This window comes from Quercus robur, chromosome 2 (genome assembly GCF_932294415.1).
Source record: "Quercus robur chromosome 2, dhQueRobu3.1, whole genome shotgun sequence".
In the NCBI taxonomy this organism is placed as follows: Eukaryota; Viridiplantae; Streptophyta; class Magnoliopsida; order Fagales; family Fagaceae; genus Quercus; species Quercus robur.
Window position 1 is genome coordinate 70,102,847 of NC_065535.1, and position 23,238 is coordinate 70,126,084.

The 23,238-nt window shown below is 36.9% G+C and overlaps 1 protein-coding gene across 1 annotated transcript in view; it reads right to left on the reverse strand.

Annotated features, from left to right (window-relative positions):
• The window catches only part of LOC126714791 (nuclear pore complex protein GP210), a 39,838-nt gene extending 21,848 nt beyond the window's left edge, over positions 1–17,990 (reverse strand). The window contains exons 1-17 of the mRNA XM_050415103.1: positions 17,668–17,990; positions 17,251–17,516; positions 16,824–16,990; positions 16,510–16,726; positions 14,447–14,793; positions 12,068–12,244; positions 11,764–11,902; positions 11,528–11,676; positions 10,722–10,833; positions 10,042–10,637; positions 9,815–9,938; positions 9,435–9,712; positions 8,962–9,072; positions 8,703–8,765; positions 1,477–1,668; positions 376–435; positions 235–303 (exon numbers count right to left, since the gene is read on the reverse strand). Of these exons, the coding sequence (XP_050271060.1) occupies positions 235–303; positions 376–435; positions 1,477–1,668; positions 8,703–8,765; positions 8,962–9,072; positions 9,435–9,712; positions 9,815–9,938; positions 10,042–10,637; positions 10,722–10,833; positions 11,528–11,676; positions 11,764–11,902; positions 12,068–12,244; positions 14,447–14,793; positions 16,510–16,726; positions 16,824–16,990; positions 17,251–17,516; positions 17,668–17,867 (3,267 nt within the window). The 5' untranslated portion in view covers positions 17,868–17,990. The remainder of the gene's footprint in view (positions 1–234; positions 304–375; positions 436–1,476; positions 1,669–8,702; positions 8,766–8,961; positions 9,073–9,434; positions 9,713–9,814; positions 9,939–10,041; positions 10,638–10,721; positions 10,834–11,527; positions 11,677–11,763; positions 11,903–12,067; positions 12,245–14,446; positions 14,794–16,509; positions 16,727–16,823; positions 16,991–17,250; positions 17,517–17,667) is intronic.
• Between the last annotated feature and the right edge of the window lie 5,248 nt (positions 17,991–23,238).

Here is a 23,238-nt window from a genome sequence, read left to right on the forward strand (position 1 = left end):
AAGTTCCCAGTCACTGAAGTAATTATTTAAAAACAAACAAAACCTTTTTAAAGCATGAAAAGAATAGTGGTCAAGAATATCTATATAAAACAACAGGCTCTATTTTCCACATGCAAACTACTGCAACTTCCTAGTAGATGTGTCACAGTAAAATCAGTTTAAATCATGCTGAGTACAAAATAAATTGGAATGCATGTCTTCCCAGAGAGAGATAAAAATGACATCAATTCAAACCTGAGAAGAGTCAAAAGTACTTCCATCATTAATCCCAGCCATTAGGTTAATGGTTTGTGAGCTTCCTTCCTAAAAATAGCAAGAAATATTATAATAAAGGCCAGCTTATAAAAAAATATATATCACCAAGGGAATACAAACCATAAGGCAAAGCTCCTCTTGTGATGTAATCCTAATCCAGTCTATATCTGCAACTTGGACCTGTAAAATATTATAATCTATGAGAAACTTCACACAGGTGGATCTGAAAATAAAGGCATCACAACAAGTATAAGAATGAAGAAAAGAAAGCAGCCCACAGCTTTATGAATTAGACAACACTAAATATTTTGATTATTTGCTCAAGATTATATTGTCACAGAGACAACCCAAGGTCTAGATTATAATTGTACCCAAAAGTGAGAGACATTGCAAATTAAATTCCCCCTTTCCATAGCAACGGATAATTTCTATTTAACTTTACAAGTTATAATCCATTATGCATCACATCAAAACGTAATTTTTCATATTTAAGAAGAAAAAGATAACTTTTATATGAAACTGACAAGGGATTCATTTGGATCTGATAATAAACATCTGAATTTACATTTATGTGGGACACTCATTACATCTACTTCAAAGAAGAGTACACCATTAGGTGGCAAGGCCATGCATTATCAGATTAACTTTATAACTAATAAGCATCATTAAGAGAGGGCGCTGCCCAAGTACAGAGGAAGTACACAACATCCAGAATATTGTCATTTACACCCAAACTTGAATGAAAAACCACAAAAAAGTAGAAGAAAAACATTACATCAGACCTAACAATTGCATGATGAATGATTGCCCAAATCAGCTTAAATAAAAATATGATTGTGTAAGAGTTTCACATAGACAGATGGATTACTAGAATTGCTTGTTTAGCAAGAATAAGATCCAAACTTGTTTTCAACAAAAATATTTCCATTTGAGGCTAATTTCTCTTAATTGAAAATTTTATATGGACCTTGAGGATTTATTCATGCCTCTTTAAATTAGCTTGGGGAAATATATATTTCCACCAGAATCTATTGTCAAACACTCTCCAAAAAGATTTCTTCATAAAACAAACGGTTTCAAAGGGAAAAGGAGTGGGAATAAAATTTTGCAAACTTGTTACAATAAATCTTTCATCAACACTAGAAACAGGATTGAAGTTGGTAAAGGTGAAAGACACAATCAAACAAATTACACAGAAAGAACAGATGGGAAGAAAAATACCACAGCAGAAGCTGTAATTGGAGGAGCAAGTCCAATATCACGAACTGTCACAAATGCAGTACCCAACCCTTTAGGAGACAACATCAATTGTGAGCATTGTAAACCCAGTGGGGGTGGAACAACTTCTACCACTCGAGAATCATTCACAACTGCTTCCAAGAAACAGCTTCCACCAATAATTGACAGATTTACCTAAAATAAGGAAATCATTGCATTGTATAAAAGTTAAAGCAGTATAAGGATTATATTTTCTGACACCAACATAAATACATAGCAGCACTGGAGAGGTAAATCTGATGGGCAATTTAGGTTGAAAACCAAGTGTCAAATGAGTTGTCCTACACATGAGCATCCTCAAGTATTGCGAAACATATCAGCAATTTTGGTATGTGCCATTTGATAAATATACCAGATAAACATTCATAAACACCTGACCAAGTAATTGGCGTCCAGCTCAAAGCATCTCAAGAATTCTGAAAATAATATATTTTTAAACTATAAACAAACAGGATGCTTAAGTTAAATGAAGATCTATAACAATGGCACTGTACAATGACCATCATCTTCAATGGATAAGTAAAAACAGTTTCACATCAGAGTTATACAGGCCTGAAGCCTTCAATCTTTCATCTCACACATCCATGGTGATTAATCGGCCCAATGCCTTCTTCTACCTTAGAAAGCTAATATATCACCCTTTTTTATTTAATTAGTACCATAACAAAAATGATTCGAAAAGAGGGAAACAAACTTTTCAGCATTGAGATAGCTTGGGTTAAGTAGAATCAAATCTTGCTTTTGATTGTATGTGACAGCAAATGATTTAATGTTGCTCCACAACATTAATCTTGCTTTAGGGTGCAAATATGACCTCACCACCCCTCCCAACCCTTCTTCCCCCCCACCTCCCCCCCTCCATCCCTACTCAGCCTACAACTATCCCTCCTCTATTTCCCCCTGTACCTCAGCCTCTCAACCTGTCACCCCCACTATTCCCAGGTTTCTTCCCATTACCATTCCCACCACCTTTTGGTTTTTTGCCTTACCACCCTTTTTGTCCACCTTTAAACTCTGCATTGTCCACCCCACCTTCCTCTGTCCTGCCATTGCATCCACCTCCTCTGCCTAGACCAACCAATACCAATACCAATACCAATAACATTTCACCCAATACCAATCCACTCACACCTCTTCCAACCAATGTGCCTCTCCCTATCTCTGTTCCTAATCTTTCTCCTCAGGTTAGAGGGAATAGTATAGGTTTCTTTCGTATTGATTCTAAAACTTTTTCTTTCTCTTTTGACGGTGGGAGGGACGATTCTTATGCTATACATGAAAGTCGTCGGAATTTTAAAAGTTCCGTTTGGCTGAGTCACAAGGGAATGAAATGGGTCCTCTCTTGCTTTGCTGATATTCGTGATTGGGTACCAGGAAAGGATTTGATGTACAAACATTTTAGAGAGAACAATAAGTTTTTCGAGTTCCGGGGGAGGTCGAATAAGGCTGGTATTTTTGTGGATTTAGCTGTGTTTTTTGGTGGAGCTCGACGTGGTTGTGTTATGGTACCTGCGAGTTCTAACCGGGCTGGGTGGAGCTTGTTTTCAAGAGCATTAGATAGTTTCCTAGCAGGTTCGAACACTGTTGGGGTGGAAGGGAGGATTTCTGGTGGAGCTGCTGCTGGTGGCCAAATGGATGGCGGTGGACTTGATGGGAAGAAACTTTTCAATACTGGCAACCAGCGGAAGTTGAGGAATTTTGAAAATTCTAGAGCTTATTTGGGACATAACGTGTTCAAGGGCGAAGCTGCTGCTGGGTCAGTTTCTAAAAAAAAATCTGTTAGACCCACGCGTGACTGCATGTTCAAAGTGACTACTGACACCATGGCGTTGAGGGTGTCTTTATCTGAAGGGGGTAAAAGGGTGGTGTCTTGGATTAAGCCATTGGACTCTCACAGGTCCACTCCGGATGTCTCTTGGGTGGATAAAGTGAAGTTACAAAGGCCTAAAGCTGTTGGGCCTGTGGTTTTTAAATCCCAAGCCCAAGCCCAAGCTACCTTAACTCTCCCTTTTAAAAATAAAACCCAGTTAGAGTCTGAACTGACCTGCGATCCTAATGGGTTGCACGATCTGGTTCAGGAGCTGAGTGGGTCAGGCGAGTCTTCAACGGAGCCCGGGGTAGCGACGGTGGCGCCGATGGAGGGATTGGAAGCTCCGTTGAGGGCGAAACCTTCGTCGAGCCCAGCTCCGGTGGTTAGCGCCTCTATCTCGGTGGCTCCCCAGTCAGATCGGGAGCCAGGGACTACGGCGGAGGCGCCGGCGGCGGGTTCTGAGGCTCCGATAAGGACGAGTTTCCCCTCTAGCTCAATTCTGGAGGTTCGCGCCCCTATCTCGGTGGTTCCCCTGTCAGTTCGAGAGGGTGAGAGGCAGATTGGGGTTGATCCGATGCTTACGGTGGACTCCAATAGTTTTGGGCAGTTTTCTCCTTTGAACTTTGTTGGTAGGGAGGGAGTTCCTTGGTCGGAGGAGGTGGAGGACGTTTTCACAGAGTTATTAAGCATAAGTGATAAAGAGAAGTGTGATTCCCAAACGGGTATGACAGAGTCGGTAGCTGTGTATGCCGACGGTATTGGGGAGTACAACTGCAGTCCACTAGAGTGTGCGCCGTTGTCTTGTTGGGTCCCTAGGGTAGCTGAAGATTTGGTGTTGAGCACGGTGGATAAGGTAAGTGAGTTTGATGCATCTAAGGTGGAACACTCGAAGTGGGTGTCTACAATGTTGAAGAGCTTCTGCAAGTTGGTGGGTTTTCCTATTGTTAAACATGAAGCTCAATGTGTGGCTTTATTTCGTTTATTAGAACAGGAGTGTATTGAGGTTGCCAATGGTGGCTGTATTAGGCCACCTGTTAAAGCTGGTCAGAGAGGTTTAAGGGAATTGAGGGGTTTGTTTTCTTCAGTGAATTATGATGGGACTGTCTCTCGGAATAGAGGTTCGTCGTCAGGACCAGGGGCTTTTGGTAGTTATTAATGTCTTTACGACTTCTTTCTTGGAATGTTAGGGGGTTGAATAACCCTCAAAAGAGAGAGGTTTGTAAGAATCTTTTGAAGGATTGGAGATGTGATGTTGTATGTTTGCAGGAAACTAAGCTTGCTTCTTCAAATTCTGCTCTTGTGCGTAGCTTGTGGGGTAGTCCCTTTGTTGATTGGGCGGTACTGGATGCGGTTCAAACATCTGGGGGGGTTTTGTTGATTTGGGATAAACGGGTGGTCGAGAAAATTGATGTATCTGTTGGTCAGTTCTCTGTTAGTGTTCTTTTTAGGGGAGTGTTGGACAGTTTTGAATGGGTCTGCACTGGTCTTTATGGTCCTAATGATGATCATCATAGGGCTGCTTTGTGGGAGGAGCTGTCCAGGGTTCGGACCAGGTGGAACACAGCTTGGTTTTTATTCGGTGATTTTAATATTATTAGATACCCCTGCGAGAGGCTTGGTTGTGATTCTTTTAATCCAGCCATGTTCGCATTCTCGAACTTTATTGAGAATAATTATTTAGTGGATCTTCCTTTGGACGGGGCATCTTTCACCTGGTTTAGAGATGCTGAGCCGCAGGCTATGTCCCGTATTGATAGGACTCTTGCTTGTGTGGATTGGGTGGATCATTTTGGGAATGTGTCTCAAAGGGTGCTCCCTCGTGTTATTTCCGATCATTGTCCACTCTTGGTGGAAGCTGGTGGAGTGGATAGGGGTCGCTGTGCTTTTAAGTTTGAGAATATGTGGCTTAGATCTGAGGGTTTTCTCGAGAGAGTTAAACTTTGGTGGGAGGGGTATAGTTTTTTGGGCTCCCCTAGTTTTGTTCTAGCTCAGAAATTAAAGGCTTTGAAAGAAGACCTTAAGAAGTGGAATAAGGAGGAATTTGGTGATTTGGCTTTTAGGAAGAAGTGTTTGTTGGCTGAATTATTGGGTCTAGATTCTATGGAAGAAATGCGGGGCCTCTCTAATGAGGAAGAGTCCCGTCGAACTCAGGTTAAAGGTGATATTGCAGCTTTAGCTGCTTTAGAAGAGATTTTTTGGAGACAAAAGTCTCGTGCTTTGTATGTGAAGGAGGGAGATAACAACACTCGATTTTTTCATAGACTAGCGAACTCTCATAGAAGAACAAATCACATTAGAAGCATTGTGGTTGATGGGGTCTTATATGAGGACGATTCTACTGTTAAAGCTCAGGTGGCTCAGTTCTATCAAAATCTCTACAAAGAGCCAAATATATGGCGTCCAACAATGGATGGATTGGATTTTGATTGCATTGGAGAGGATGAAAGGTTGGCCTTGGAGAGGGAGTTCTCTAAAGAAGAGGTGATCCAGGTTTTGATGGAGATGGAGGGGGATAAAGCTCCTGGACCTGATGGTTTCACCATGGCTTTTTTCCAAAAATGCTGGAGAGTGGTGGAGGAGGATGTTATGGCTGTTTTTGAGCACTTTCACAGGTATTCAGTGTTTGAAAGGTCTTTAAATGCCTCGTTTCTCACTCTAATTCCCAAGAAAAATAATGCTATTGATGTTAAGGACTTTCGGCCTATTAGTTTGGTAGGTAGTGTGTACAAGCTGCTGTCTAAGGTGTTGGCAAATAGATTGAGGGTTGTGCTAGATAGTCTCATCTCTGAGTCCCAAAATGCTTTTGTTGGTGGGAGACAAATTTTGGATTCAGTGCTTATTGCTAATGAGTGCCTAGACAGCAGATTGAAGAGCCATGTGCCCGGGGTGGTTTGCAAATTGGACATTGAGAAAGCCTATGACCATGTGAATTGGGACGCATTGTTTTACTTATTGGCTAGGATGGGTTTTGGGGTGAGATGGAGGGGGTGGATTAAGGCTTGCATAACTACTGTTCGTTTCTCTATTATTGTGAATGGATCCCCGGTAGGCTTTTTTGGAAGCTCTCGTGGGTTGAGACAAGGTGATCCACTGTCCCCTCTTCTTTTCCTCTTTATTATGGAAGTTCTAAGTAGGCTGCTGAAGAAAACTGAGGATTGTGGTCTACTTCGTGGCTTTCGTGTGGGGCCTACTAACTCTATAGGGGTACGCATTTCACACTTGCTGTTTGCAGATGATACCATTTTGTTTTGTGATGCGTCTAGAGATCAATTGTTGTCCATTAGGCTGGCTTTGACTAGCTTCCAAGCTTTTACTGGTCTGAAAGTTAATGCGGGAAAGAGTGAGATTGTTCCTGTTGGGGAGGTTGAAAATATAGATGTGTTGGCTGCCATTCTTCGTTGTAGGGTGGGTAGTCTGCCTTTGAAGTACTTGGGTATGCCGTTGGGCACCCCTTACAAAACAGCATCTATGTGGAATCCTATTTTGGAGAGGATGGAGAAGAAACTCTCTGGTTGGAAGCGTCTCTATTTATCTAAGGGGGGTAGACTTACCCTGGTGAAGAGTACTCTTTCTAGCCTTCCTACGTACTATCTATCCTTATTTGTCATTCCTGTAGCTGTGGCTGATAGATTGGAGCGTATTCAGAGGAAGTTTTTATGGGGATCTTCAGAGGAGTGTTTCAAATATCCTTTGGTGGCTTGGGAGAAGGTGTGTTTACCGATAGCTTTGGGTGGTCTGGGGATCAGGAAGTTAGTGCACTTTAATAAAGCATTGTTAGGGAAATGGTTATGGAGGTTTGGGCGAGAAGACACTCATCTTTGGAGGAGGGTTATTGCTTCTAAATATGGTGAGGGTCAAGGGGGGTGGAGTTCTAAAAGTTGCAGAAGGGCTCACGGTTGTGGTCCATGGCGTGGTATTCATGATGGTTGGGAGAGCTTCTCCAACCATGTGTCCTTAGTGGCGGGGGATGGCTCTCGTATTCTTTTTTGGCATGATAAGTGGGTTGGAGATAACACGCTTAATAGGCTTTATCCTCAGTTGTATGTGTGTTCTAACGACAAGGAAGCTTACATTTCTGATGTTCTATGCTACCAAGAGGGTCGTAGCGATAGAATCTGGAATTTGAGATTTCATAGGAACTTTCATGAAAGGGAATTAGGGGCTGCCTTATCTTTCCTTGAGTTCATTCAATCTCGGATCCCTAGGGGTGGTGGGAATGACACCTCTCATTGGTGTCTCAAAGGGAATGGCATGTTTGATACCCGGTCCTATTACAATAACATTAGGGGTGCAGCTGATTCCAATTTTCCGTGGAAGGGTGTTTGGAAAGCTAAGATCCCTAGGAGGGTGGCTTTTTTTGTGTGGACAGCGGTTCATGGGCAGATCCTTACTTTGGATAATCTTAAGCTTAAGGGGCGCATTTTGGTGAATAGGTGTTGTATGTGCCATCGGAATGAGGAAACCGTGGATCATCTTCTCCTCCATTGTCCGGTAGCTCACTCTTTGTGGGTTTACATGCTTCAGATCTTTGGGATACATTGGGTCATGCCAGGCTCTGTGGAAAGCTTGGTGTATTGTTGGAGTTTTTGGCTAGGAAAATTTAATTCAGACATATGGAATATGATTCCCGGCTGTTTGATGTGGATTGTTTGGATGGAAAGAAATCGGCGCTCTTTTGAGGACACTGAGAAATCCTTGGCTCAATTACAAGCTCTGTGCCAGAAGACTTTATTTGATTGGTCTAGGTGTTGGGGCTTCTCGGAATGCTCCACTATCTTAGAGTTTATTTCTTCCCTTAGTATTGCGTTTTAAGTTTTTCCTTTTAGTTGTTTGCTGTTTATTTTGTTTTTTGCTTTTCCTTGTGTTCACCATCATGAACACCTTGTATTGGCTTTTGTCTATTTTTTAGTTTGTTTTAATAATATTATTATTACCTATCAAAAAAAGTACTCATCAAAGCATTTTCTATTCCTCAAATGGATAGTTACTTTAATCTCTCTTTGAAAAATCAGAAGCCTCTTGATAATACTGATTTACATCAATTGAAATAGCATTACTAACTCCATTTACTTAATCTATGAAACCTACATTTTGGTAATGCAACCAAACCCTAATTTACCAAATATTGTGGCAGTTAATGGGTGTGAAGGTGCTCTTTTTAGTAAAAGGACACCGATGAAATGAAGACCAATAATATGTAACCACCACTTTTGGTAAGTTCAACAGAAAAATTTGCTTGGTTAAAAAAAAAAAATTTGTTAGGCCTTGAACCTAGACCAAATTCAAACAGGCTGCTGACAATGCATTTTTATTTGAAATCAAACCGAAAAAGTCATTAAGTACTGGGATTAGAGTCTACCTTGGCATCAGGATTGAAAAATAGCAAGTTGAACTCTGGGTAAACACTAATAGTAGAAACAAGCTGCATATTTGAACAAATCTGAAGGTAAGAATCATACTTTGGAAGATAGGTTAGCAATATAAACCTGAATGGTTTATAGGTTTGTATAAACCAGGCACAACAAACTTCATCACAAATCTTATGAAATTAATGGGGGAGAGAGAACAAGAAAAAATTACATAAGCATGTCTTCAGGGAAAAAATTACAAACTTAGACCTGTAATTTTATTGCATCTGTAAGAACAGTCTCTGAACTTTCTAGCAGTTGAGCAGAATAATGATCAATGACGGTATCGCTGAAACCAATGACACTAGCACGAACAATGCACTGAAAAGAAGGGTACTTAACATCTCAGAACAGAATTATTACAATTTACTCACATCATGACAAGGAAAAGTGGTACATTATGAGGCTATAATTTTTAGAGCATAGAATATGACAAAGTGTCATAATTTTAAGATCAATAGAAAATATGGAGGATTGTGTGCTAGTGACAAGGTCAATTGAAAAAATAAAAATAAAGCAAGTGCTTTATCCATAGAACCTAAAAAACCAGATATATGGCTGCAACCTTTTCCTAATTATCCACTAGAGTTCAATCTCAAACCTAAATTCTTTACAAACAACTAAAGGGCATAAGTAGATTACAAAACAATACGAAAGATGAAGGAATCAAAGTTTTCCAGTACCAGTCCTGATTCATTTTGCAAGACCAAAAACCTCTCCCAACTGCATTTCGACCTAACTGAATCAAAAGCATCATCCCAGTAGGCTAGCCCATCACAACTGCTTAGTTCCCACCTCAAACAAAGAGAAGATGAATTTGCAAAAGGTTCTCCAGTGTTACTTATGCCAACTGCAGCTATTCGAACAGTGCGTCCATTTGCCACAGTCACAGGGGTGACTCGAATTCGTCCTGAGCTGCGGTCAGCTTGAATTGCAGTTTGTATAACATTGCGCTCATTTACTGAACAGCGGCATAAATTGCCCAAAAGCATGAAAAGTTAAATTTATAAAAACTAGTAAATTGTGACTGAATGCAACTTTGATATAAGGAAATAATGTGTACCAGGTTCGTCGGCTATTAGTGCAATTGAGGAAGGATAGCCACATGAAAGTGATGACAAAATTTCTACTATTGCAGGCAGAGGATGGTCATCCCCAACCAAATTACCATGTTTGAAAACAAGTTTCTGAATCATTTTAAACCATCGAAAAAAAATATCATGACTTCAAGATTTCAAAGAAAAAAAGAACTGCATTCAATATAAAGCAAGAAAGAATGCAGAAACTTACAAAGTTTCCTAGCATTTGACATAAAACTCTGTACACACTACTATTGTTGCCAGATAGCTGATTCACAAGAACTCCGTTCTGAACAGGACCATGCCCTTCATCCAAAGTTTCAACGTTTTCAATGAAGTCAACACCTTTATCCCACTTTTCAGGTCCACCAAGAAGCATGATATCTAAATGTGTTCCAGGAACAAGATAAAATTTATCCAAATTTTCCAATAGATTTTGAGCTTCAGCTTGAGCCAAATCAAACCAATAACCACCAAACTGGCTCCCATCCCCTAACTGACAAATGATAAGTGGTGGGTATGCTGCGATACGTGTAGATGCTTTTAAGACAATAGGTCCTTGTAATGAGTTATCAACATGGTGATAATCTTTTGATAGAGTGGCATGCAACATAGCTCGACCAGGACCGGAAGCATATATACGGGTCCAAGAGCATGGAGGACCATTTAATGATGCATAGAGCTCAAAATTTTCTACCATGTCCAAGACAGGTTTCTCCCCTGTTGCATTGACAATATTGAAAGACTTGCTTCCAGCTTTCCACTTAATGAAGGAGCAAAAAGCATCACACCTATAAAAATAGGCACCTGCAGTTGACAAATCACCTTTAACAAAGACTTAACCAGCAACAACAAAAGGCAAGTTCATATGGTTCAAGGATATGGCATCACCATTTGATGCTTTCATTGTTACAGCAGCTTGAAGATGTGATCCCACAACAGTCTCTACGGGGAAGCTATGAAGCATAGCCATAGATGAGGGGATGGAAACTTCAATCACCACCTATTAGTAATTATTTAACATTATAAATACAAGTGTTAACAAAAAGGGTAAAGGGAATCAAAGAGATAAGTGATGCAGAGATTTCATCATTGCGAACATCTAGAAAAACCAAAAAATAAATCTAAAGGAACACCAGTGATTAAAGTTTGTCCCTTTACTCATCCCAAAAATTAAATACATAAATAAATAAAAGGGAAAGGAAAGGGTTTTCCCTTGTGCTAGTGCACCAGCTTATAAGATTTTCTCAGCATTATTGGACACAAGAACAAGCACAGATATTAGGAAATATGAAAACAGAACAGATCTTAGTAACATAGTGCAATATCTCAAATTTTCCGAAAGATAAAAGTAAGCAATAATTAATTAAATCATTTCATGTTTCAATTTTTAGAAATTTCCTTCAAATTGGATCACTTCAGATAGAAGATTTATTATTAAACATATGTGATAAGTGTGTGTGTGTGTGTGTGTGTGTTTGTCTATATATATATATATATATATATGCAATAAGTATACAATCAATATTCATTATGTATTCAACATTTTAACATTCAACTTCTGTTATAAACTCCGTGGTGAAGTATTTCTTGGATGTATATGGATGTTAAAGGATCTCTAAATTCTAAAAGCAAAATTTGTATGCTTATAAATCATCAAAAACAAGGTATAACACTGAACACTGCAAACACATTACCTCATCATAATTCAATGCATCAAAAACAGATATCACTTTAACAGTAGCTTTACCAGGCTTCTTGGCCTGGACAATCCCTAAAGCAGATACCAATACAGTAGCTGTGTCTGAAGAAAACCATTTGTAGTCACTAGAAGCCTTTGCACAGCCTACAAAAATTTAATAACAATCAGAAGCACATCAACAACATTAGCAGCAAGTTAAACACTACATACAAAACTCAGCAGGATATCAACCTCCTGTGGCCTTTAGCTCCACCTCCTGATAAACAGTTGGGGCCCAGGGAAGGAGAATGCTTTGTGTGATACCGCTTCTTTTGTCTAAAATAAATTTCACTTGATTGCAAACCTTGACTTCTTGCACAACTTTGAGAACCTAAAAGGGAATATAACCAACACAGGCACATAAAAGAAAGGAACTATATATTCCAAAGACAATAGAGGTATGATAATTTAGGGGTGGGGGGAGTGAAGGGGGGGACAAAATAAGAAAGAAGTTCATAATACAAGCACAAAATTCCAAACTAATACAAGGCAGCACCTCCTTTGTTTCTTGATGCCCGGTAAAATATGTCAAAGAAGCCATCAACTTATCCAGTCCCTGTGAAGTGGCTTTCAGGATTCTAGTCTGCCAACTATGTTTTACTGCAATATCATCAGGCACCAAAAAAGTTCTCCAGTACTCTGACTGGTTATCGTACAACTTAACATCATCACTCTGCAATTCAAGGAAGGAATTTCTGAGAAGACAGCCAAGAAAATCATGATAAACTAGCTGGTATTACAGAGTAAAGTGAATAATAAGAGCAAAACGCCAACAGATAACTGGCATATTGTCAATGCATAGGAGCAAGAAATTTGCAAAACAAATAGTAAACTAAATTATCATGAACAAGAGAGAGGAAAATGCCATTCCGACATTTCGACACATAAACTAATAAATCTAAATAAAACTGCTGGGAACAAGCTATAGACCCAGATATCATGGTTCAATCTCCACTAGTAGTTCTCATGGATTACCTAATACATGGTTCTAGCAGGTGGGGTCGTGTATCTATGGTTTATTTCCCAAGGATGGGTCTAAAGGGCCCTACCTTGGTGAGGTTCCAAGTCATCCAAAAAAAAAAATCTAAAGAAAACTATAGATAGTGTAAATGCAAAGATATAAAAGAAATTTTAGAATGAATAAAGATCATGAATATAAAGAAAACATGGTAGACAAAACATAAAGAGTGCCAGAATTGACAACAATAGCACATCCTGAAGAAGTTAATTCAGTCTTTATGTGAAAGAACATATAATTGGAGGTGTTTCCCTATCATAAGATAAGCCATTATTTTGACAGATGAGACCACCTTTCAGATGCAGCTATCAAAATGAAATGATATAAAGGGATAAAATACCCACCAAATAAAATCCCATCTTGGAATGGGAGATGGAGTTTACATGTCCAGTGTACATGGTTACCTCTTTGAGTTTCATTCATAAGTTTTTACAACCAAAAAAAAAAAAAAAATCATCTTGGACTACTACTACAAATGTAAGCTTCTTTATAGATATCTCTGTAGTTCTTCTAAATTACAAAGAGAGGATTGCTTAGCCCTTTGCCATACACCAGAATAGTTTGAAATTGAGATTGAAAAAATTTGAAGTCTGTATAGCTCTTTTGTTTCTAGAGGCCCCCAAAAAAATACATTAGTTTTGATAAGCTGATTGTACTCCATAATTGTTGAAACTTCTTTTTTTTGTTTTTATTTTATATTAGTATGTTAGTTTCCGTTAGCATAAGGGCATTCTTGTAATCATATTATAAGACCATCATATAAATATGTGCAAAGGTGAGGGACTGATTAAAAATAGTCCTAGACCCTCTCTCTCTCTCTCTCTCTCTCTCTCTCTTCCCTTTAACCCTAATACCTCGTATTTTACAACTCAACAATAATTAATTTAGTGGATTGTTCAAACTCCTAAAAAATTAGTCACTTTTAACAGGTATTACTTTCCTAGAATCATGTAAATGAATTGATAGCCTCAATTTGTCTTAACAGAATTAGGAAGACCAATTATATAGACATCATAAAAGGACGAACAAGCTATCATGCATACTATGCTTTCATACATAATAAACTATATAATATAAATTCCATCCTACACTGTGTTTAGACCAAGTGAATATCCTCTTCTGTTTTCTTTTTTCTTTTTTCCCACTTTGTATGGCATCCGGCACAATATAAGGATATTAAACTATTATCATTGTTTGCTCCAAGTCTAGTCTATTGCTTGAAAACATTACTCCGTCTAAAATACTATTTTTTAAATAAGTGTTTAGAAAATTCAATTGTTTATTTTATAATATCTTAACAATATCCCAAAATTTTTTGTTTAATAATAAAATACGGGTCTTACATGCACTATAAGTACAATTATTAGCACAGTTTACTCTAAGGGAAATTCTATCACCAATGTTTTAAGAAATTTTAAATACAATTTTTTATTGGTAAGTTACTAATATACCCAATAGGTCTTGAACCCACAGTCTCACCCTCCACCTAGAACTTGTAAGGGGAGGAGGTGAAAATTAAGTTATAGCTCATTTGCTTTAAGAAATTTAAAATACTACAACAATTAAAACTCAATTACCAAAAGTTTTAAAGAAAACATTTTTTTAATAGATGTTAAAATATTTTAATAATCTATTAGTTTTGATAAAAACTCAGTTTTACATGATGTGTTGCCACGTAACTTAAATTATTTTTGCTCCTATATTTCTATTATCTATTTTATTATTCAATTTCAATTACATTATAAAAAATTTCTTTGAGTTTACATATGATTTTTGATCGATAGGTGCATCACACAGGCATCGTTCTAGAACTTCTAGTAACACTAAAAAATTGAAACCAAAATATGAATAAGTTACCTCTGTAATGTAAATTTCTTGTGCATCAGGCCCTTGTGAGAAGACCTTCATTTGTATGAGATATTGACGGCCAGAAACGACATACCAACGTGCCACAGATGGAATGGTTTTCACTCCTTCTAAAGGATCGCCAGAAGTAGAAAATGATGCTATATATAACGATAAAGAATCTGGTACAACAACATTAAGGGATGAAACTTGTACATGGCCAACAACCCTTGTATCTTCAACCACAACAGTTGCTACCCCTAAGTCTAGTGCTTTTGTTAATCCCATCATAGAGTCCACTTGAGCAACTGAAGAGTTTGAAACAGACCATCGATGATGTGGAGATGGTAAAATGACCACTGAAAATTCCAGGAAAGTGGCGGTAAGGCCATTGACAATAGGCCCATAATGAAGAAGCACGTAGTCAGTCCATGTAATTCTATAAAAGAGGTAAATACCAGCAGAAACTTAAAGAATTGAATGCATCACAGCTAAAAACATAAAGCCAGGTAGCATAATGGCCAACTTAATTACAATTGCACAGTATTTTTAGCCAACTCAGAGAAAAATAAAAATAAAGAGAGAGAGTATAATGCATAGTTGAAACTAGACCTTAACTAACCCACATCCAATGTCAATCCTTTAAAACCTCTTGACACCCATCATGCCAACACTATTGTGTATAGAGTCTGACCTAAAGAACCCTAAGACGAAGAAAACTAATTTGAAACCAGATCTTCAATCAAGGGGATTTCCAACTTTCAGCAAAGCCAAGGTAAAAAGATGCAAGACCCCCACTAGTTTATTGCTACAGTGCAATCCAAATGCGACCATTCCCCTAAAGAGCTTTGTCTTTTCTTAGTTAGATTCTCAGCATCAAAGCACAATAAGAGTCATCCATATCTAGATAGAGAGAGAAAAAAAAAGTGCGTAATTTTTTTTTGATTCAGGCCTTTACAGCATAATGAGTAGCTACTTTGGTTACACACACACACACACATATATATAAAATAAGTAGTAATTTTATTAGAAAGAAAGAAATATCAAGTACACAGGCAGTATACTAGATGTTCACATAACTACGATTTAAAAGAAAAATAATCAATTAAGTTCCATCAAGTTTGAGAAAGAAAACATCCCTGAGGCTGATAACCACTAGAACAAAGTCCTCAGAAACTGCGACTTCAGGTCTAAAATTGACATCTCACACCCATCAAAATGTCTTGCATTTCACCACTTCCATAAATACCACATCAAACAATGAGGAATGGCCTTCCAAATCCCCCTATTTCGATGCCACCCAAAATGGCATTGCCAACTCACTAGTAGATCAACAATCCTCCCAGGCATCACCCACTGAACCCCAAAAAGTGTAAAATCCCATAACTCCTGGGCAATAAGGCAGTGCTATTTTGGCTAAAAACTCACCTTGACCCTGAGGTCAGAAGAACCTTAAGGTTTCCCTACTACTGGACTAGAAAGTTGCTAGAAATAACTTTAAATTTCTATAAAGAAATAAATTTTTCTTTGAGAACCAAACAGCAGAACTTCAGATTTCAATTAACATATGTTATTTGCAATCTTTTTATTTATCAAAAAGATTTCAAATAACATACAGATCCCAGCAGAGAACTTTAACCAACAAGATTAAGTCCTTTTTCTTACACACTCTCCTTGTTTGGAGTGTGGCCCTGTCGCTTTTTTCTTGTTTTTCTCTTCCTCTTTTACTTGATCGTTGTAATTTTGGTTTTTGATTTTTGCTTCTGCAGTACATCCCCAATGTTCTCAAGTTGGCTATTTTTTTCTTATTAAAATTTTTCGTTATCTATTTAAAAAAAAATAAAAAAAATAAAAAAAAACATCAACTAGTCAATATCTCCAATGCACTTCTATATTTCTGTTTAAATCAATAGCATCAAAAGATAATATTGCCACCCAAAACAAAACAAAAATGTCATATATGGCCTGTAATTCAGGTACGCAGAATCATCCAAATTGAAGGCATACTGAAATAGACCAAAAAAAAAATGTAGAACTACTTTGGAGTATTATTAAATGGGTTCAAATAGAGAAACCTTGAGGAATATTTTCACGTATAACTTTAAGCCTATAACGAACAGCAGCACCAATGAGGACAAAAACAGGTGAGGGAGGTTCAAGTGACATGGCTTCTGCTACAGTCAGAACAATCCTATCAGCCATATGCTTTAATCCAGGCTCAAGCAAATGCACAGAAACAATCTCCTGGCCGATTTCAACTCCTTTTACAACATATAAATCTGAAAATACACCCTGCATTACATATCAAAGAAAATAATTACTTATACATATAGAAGAATTAGTTAGCACGCTGCCAATTCTCATTCACATTCAGTAGCAGCATTCATACACTATCTTCAAGTTGTATTTGGATATCTAAGTCCCCACACAATCCACCACAGTCACTTAGCGGAGAATCCTTCAACGGAACATGGACAAGGTGATGAGGCAATCCATCAGTTTCAGGCATCTGACGCCACATGAATTGTAAGCCCACTAGTGACGAGAACACATTATCTGCAACAGAAGGATGACAAAAGTGAAATTAAAATTCCAACCAGACCAAATTATATTATTTAAAGTACAAAACAACCAAATTTAGACAACAAAAATCCATTCACCTTGCAAAAAAAAAGCTAACAACAATTGACAAAAGGGTCATCCAAGGACCCTTTTGTTTCAACGGTTTGAAACTGCATTTTTTTTTAAAGTATAGCCTTGTGTCCCAACACAAAAAGTACTAAATACGAATAAATTAATTTTGAAATTGAAACCACCTTCGCTATCAAAGGCGCGGACACGGAGAGTAGCGAGTCCATCTAAGTCAAGCTTGATAGAGTTATGAAATATCTGAATTCTAGAGAAATTGTCAATAAAAACTTTGCAACGAATCACGACCCCAGTGCGAACATCAGTAGCATAAACAGCAGTCTCCTTTCGACCGCTATAAGTAGCAATCGACCTCAGCCTCGCACTCGTCGAGCAGTGATTGCTCGAATTGTACTCGGGTAATACTGACAGAACATCATGATGATCCCACGACCTATACATACATATTTCAAACCAAAAATGCTTCAACATTATGATTACATCAACAAAAGCGAATTTACGATACACATTTTCTCGGCAGCCAAACAGGGGGGGGGGTTTAGGGTTTATGAATTTGGATTCAAAAAATTTTCACAGAAATTTACCATTTGAAGCAGCCATCGCTTCCTTGAAGCCTGTACTCAACAGGATGAGTCATTTTGGGAGGTAAGAGTAAATTGACATCGGCGATGTGAGGGCCTGAGCCTGAGTACGACGTCGTTGTGTCCAACACTAGAAGAAGAGTGAGTAGTACTGTGAGGTACAACATATTGGAGCGCATCGAGTCTACGCCACAGCATGGCATAGCAGTAGTGGGAAAAAGTAGAAGTTTGAGACTTTATATTATTTTGGAGCTGAGCAGTGAGTGAGCATTGTGTAGAAGAAGAGCTTGAGCTGAAAATTTTGAACAGAGAAAAAATGGAAACCCTAAAATCAGGGAGGGTTTTAGTTTTAGGGGTTTTGGGGGGAACGACAGTGGGAGACGTGGCGAGGTGTGATTGGTGCTGATGTGGGAAGTGGTAGGGATTTGGGATTTCGGATTTTTTAAAAAACTAACTATAAAACCCAAACAATATCATTAGTTAGCAAACTTTTCAAACTAATTTCGTTTATAACAATTCGAGTTCAGCGGACTCGATTTAGGAAAAACTATGTGGAGAAAACATGGAAATCGAGTTCAACAAACTCGGTTTCCATGTACAGAAATCGAGTTCATTGAACTCGGTTTCCATGTACAGAAACCGAGTTCAATGAACTCGATTTCCATGTATGGAAAACGAGTTCATTGAACTCGTTTTCCATGTATGGAAAATGAGTTCATTGAACTCGTTTTCATTGGACTCGGGAGATCGGAAGATGAGTCTGCCAGAGATGGTTTCCATGGTTTGGCTGTGTCTGCAGAAGATGGACCTCGTGCTCAGAGAGCTTGTTGTTGGGTTTGCTTGATCAGATAACGAAGTCTAGTGCGTCTGCAGAAGATGGATCGTCTTCTTATCAGAGATCGTCTTCTTGGAAAATCAAATGTTTGGCTGCGTCTGCAGAAGATGGATCGTCAATATCAGAGATCGTCTTCTTGGCAAATCAATTTCTTGTGGGTCGTTTTTCATGGAAATCGAGTTCGTTGAACTCGGTTTCTGTACATGGAAACCGAGTTCGTTGAACTCGATTTCTGTACATGGAAACCGAGTTCGTTGAACTCGATTTCCATGTTTTCTCCACCTCTCACAAATCGAGTCCACTGAGCTCGAATTGTTATAAACGAAATTAGTTTGAAACGTTTGCTAACTAATGATATTGTTTGGGTTTTGTAGTTAGTTTTTTAAAAAATCCTGGGATTTCTGTAACTTCTCTTAGTTTTCTATATTGTTGGTGGGTCCCTGATATTTATTAATCTGGAAAAAAGTGGGGACACGTTGCTCCTGAACAGTGTCTTTTTTAAGATGCTTTTTTTTTTTTTTAATAAACTTTTAAGATGCTTTTTATTCCTCAAAAATGAAAGAAAATACTTTTTTTATTTTAATATTATTATGGATTTGGATTTAGGTCTAATGCAATTATCATCTAGTTGTGAGAAGTAAAGTTAAGACAGTAATTTTTTTTTTTTTACTTTTTACTCTCTTTTATTTTCTTTTTCTTTTTTTTTTTACTTTTTTTACTATACTTAGAGCATTCTCATCAACAGTTTTAAAAATTTTAGCATTTATCATTTCAAAAACCAACTTTATAGCATTTGACATACCACTTTACAATTTAACCCAACATCAAAATTTTTATTTTTTTACCACTTTATTTAAATATTATTTATTTATTATTTTTTACTCATTTTTTACTCTCTCTCTCTCTCTCTCTCTCTCAAAACCCAATAGTTGTAGAAGACTAGAACATTCTCCCTCTCTCTGATCTGCTCTCAAACCTGTGCTCCATGCCACTAAGCTCTGTCAGCCTAAAACACTTCTCACCCTGCCAATGTCACCACCACCCACGTTGATCACAATCCCAAATCACAAACCCACAACCCAAACCCCGCCGATCACAATTCCACACCACAAACCCACAACCCAAACCCATGCCGATTACAATCCCAAATAAAAAACCCACAACCCAGACCCACGCCGATCGCAATCCAAAATTACAAACCCACAACCCAGATCCACGCCGATCACAATCTTAAATCACAAACCCACAACCCAGACCCACTCCGATCACAATTCTAAATCACAAACCCACAACCCAGACCCACTCCGATTCTAAATCACAAACCCACAGCCCACCAAATCAAATCACCTCGCCGTCAAGCTCTACCTCCATATCAACGACAACACTTCGAAGGCGTTTGGGCTTTGAAGTTCCCGATTGACGAACCTTTGAGGAGAGGAGCTCAAACTATGAACCCAAGAGAAACAGAAGTTACGGGAAAGAGAGAAGAGGAAAGTGAGAGAGGAGAGAGAAGAAAGAAGAGAAAAATAAAAAAGAAATACACGAAGTTACCATTGGGAATAAAAAATAATTTTTGGTTTAAGATTTTTGACATTTGAAATCTTTGATGGCGTGGGTTTTTTTGTGTATTGGTGCTAAAATTTAGCTTTTAGCATTTTTAGCATCCTTAATGGGAATGCTCTAAGAGGTAATTGCATAGTACAATAACAAATAACCCTATTTATTACATAGTATTTAAAATCATTTTCTAGGCACAACAACCTTAACCAATTGTTATTGCAAAAAATTGCATCAAAACCACAAGTAAAAAGAACTAAGTAGATCGAAGTTGATAAAATAGGACCTAATTGGACAAAATATGATCAAGGTGGACTGAATAGGACTAAAGGTGATTGAAGTCGACTAAATAGAACCAAATAGGACCAAATATAACTAAAATAATGAATGGGACAAAAGTGGACCAAATAGGACCGACATTTATAAAATGGATTGAATAGGACCAAAGTGGACAAAATGGACCAAATATAACCTAAGTGGACAAAATTGACCAAATAAGACCGAATAAAACCGAAGTGGACAAAATAGACCAAATTGAACCGAATAAAATCAAATACGACCAAAGTGGACTGAATAGGACCAAATAGGACCGAAGTACACAACATAAATATAATAGAAACATGTTTGTAGTGGTAAATTTTGGATTTAAAATAAAATAAATAAAATAATGATGTTCTGAAGTCTTCAAATTGAGGTAGCAAATATAGATATAGAATATATATGATATTAAGTTTTATTTATTAATTTTTATTTAACCATGAAACTCATGCATCATAAATAAACATAGGACATTCAATGTTTAGCACTTTGTTGTCAATATGGGTTTTGATGTATTTGGCATCATAAAAAATGGTGCACACAATTGTTGTTGTAGTTGAATTCCTTATTTGACTGCATGGGCTCTACTCGTATTCGACATGTGAAGATTAGATGGTCTTCCTGTACTTGGTCATGGTGTGTTTCTTTGTGATGGTTTTCCCGTGGCTCAAAAGTTGAAACTACACCTACAATGTTGTTAATTTTTGTATAAAAATTATTGCATCTTATATAGATATATGGGTTGAGCTTAATTAGCCTAGTTCTATTAATCATATATGATTTTTAAGAGAGTAACTACGAAAGAATTTGCATTGTATACAAACATAAGTAAGTCAAAGACTTGCACGCAACTCTAAGGAAAACAATTTTTAATGGGAGTCTAAATACAAGCTACATATTGGGTATTAAAAGGAATGATTGACATTTGATTAGTTTTTGTCAAATAAATAAGGAATTAAAAAAAATTATGTGTCAAATAAATAAGGAATTAAAAAATAAAAATTATGTGTCAAATAAATAAAGAATTAAAAATAAATATAATGTGAAAAATTATGAGACTACCAAAACTTATGTGGCATAATATGAAAGAGTCCAAAAAAGAGTCGAACATCTTCGACTATTAGATATTATACATAGATTAGTCACTAACCTACGCTTTGTGCATGAAAGTTTCATATAAAGATGATACATATAAAATGAAACAATATCCATCACATCAAAATGAAAAATCAATACAATCTTTCCCAATAATTCTCAATAAGTAAGTTAAAAAAAAATATTAATTCCTTAATAATATTTTATAACATTTTGTGCATCAATAAAAAGCATGCTAGAAATTGAAAACTATTCTTTTAGTTTATGCCAACTTTCTCAAACCCAATTATTTTCCTCCTATAATCCAAAACACTGAAAACATATCTTAGAAATTAATAAAACTCAAGAAAACTACCGTTCAAAATCAAGGAAAAAAAAAAAGAGAGAAAAAAAAAAGAAAGAGTAAATTCCATTTACATCCCTGAGGTTTGGGCTAATGCCAACCAAGTCCAAGACTTTTCAAAACTAATCAATTTGGTTCCTAAAACCAGTTTAGTCCCTAAAAAACCAGTTGAGAAAAAATAACTAACTATTTATGGACTAAGTTGGCTTTAGGCTTTGTTTGAGAGTTCATAATAGAATGTAATTGAATGATTATAAGGGAATGAAAATGAATGAAATGAAATTGAATATATTTAAGTAAAGGAAATGAATGGAATGGAATAGAATTAAATAACCTTGACTGAATACTTTAAAATAAATGGAATGTAAGTAATCTTGTTTGGAAGTAACATGGAGGGAATGAAATTAAATCATTTTATAACAATATTACTATTAGACCCATTTTTTTAAAATAAAGAGTTAAATATATAGGGGTATTTTGGGAGTTTTAGTAAAAAATTCATTAAATCTAATTTAATTCCATCTCATTTCTCCCAATTTCGAGGGAAATGAAAATTTGAGATTTTAAGGGAATAGAGAAGAATAGTATTCTCTTCTACCTATTTCATTCCCTCCCACTTAAACTTCCAAATAAGGGAATGGACTTTTCATTCTCTCTATTTAAACTCCCAAACAAGAGAAAAAAAGAATATTTTAAAATTATTCTTTTTTAGTTAATTTCCATTTCATTTTATTCCCTCCTCCCAAACGAGGAGTTAGAAACTAAACTAACTAGTTTTGAAAAGTCTTAGACCTGATTGACATTAGCCAAAACCTCAGGGTATATTAGTGGAATTTACCACACAAAAAAAAAAAAAAAAAAAAAAAAAAAACCCTTACATCAAGGTCAAACTCTTTTTTCCCAATGTAAACGTGATGTGATCGAGTCAAAACAAAACATAAAGCAATAACGTAATTCAATAATTTATTTATTATGTTTCCTTATTTAAACATGTGGCTTTTTTCAAAAATACCGCTCCTCTATAATCTGCAAATCAAAATGCATAAAATTTTACTTCTAAGTCCTCTTTATGTGACATTAAGACCAAAGTAATCAATATAAATCTGTAATAGGAAAATTGATAGTTGGAATAAGAGATGAGATGAAAGATTTGAGAAAAAAAAAATCTTGAGCATATTTCGGGATCCTTACTCTTTTGATCATTGAGAATATATCCTCTATAAACAATATATAAAACAAAATATATTGGTTATACATTTTAATTGTTTGCGACCATTGCATATTTGGAAATCACTTCTGCAGAATTTTAAATTATTTTGAGAGCAAGGAATGATAGGTTAAGCAATATGGCAAAACAAATATTCGTTCTGATTCATCAACAGAAAAAAGTGATCTTACATTTCTATATATTGTTCCCTCACAAAAC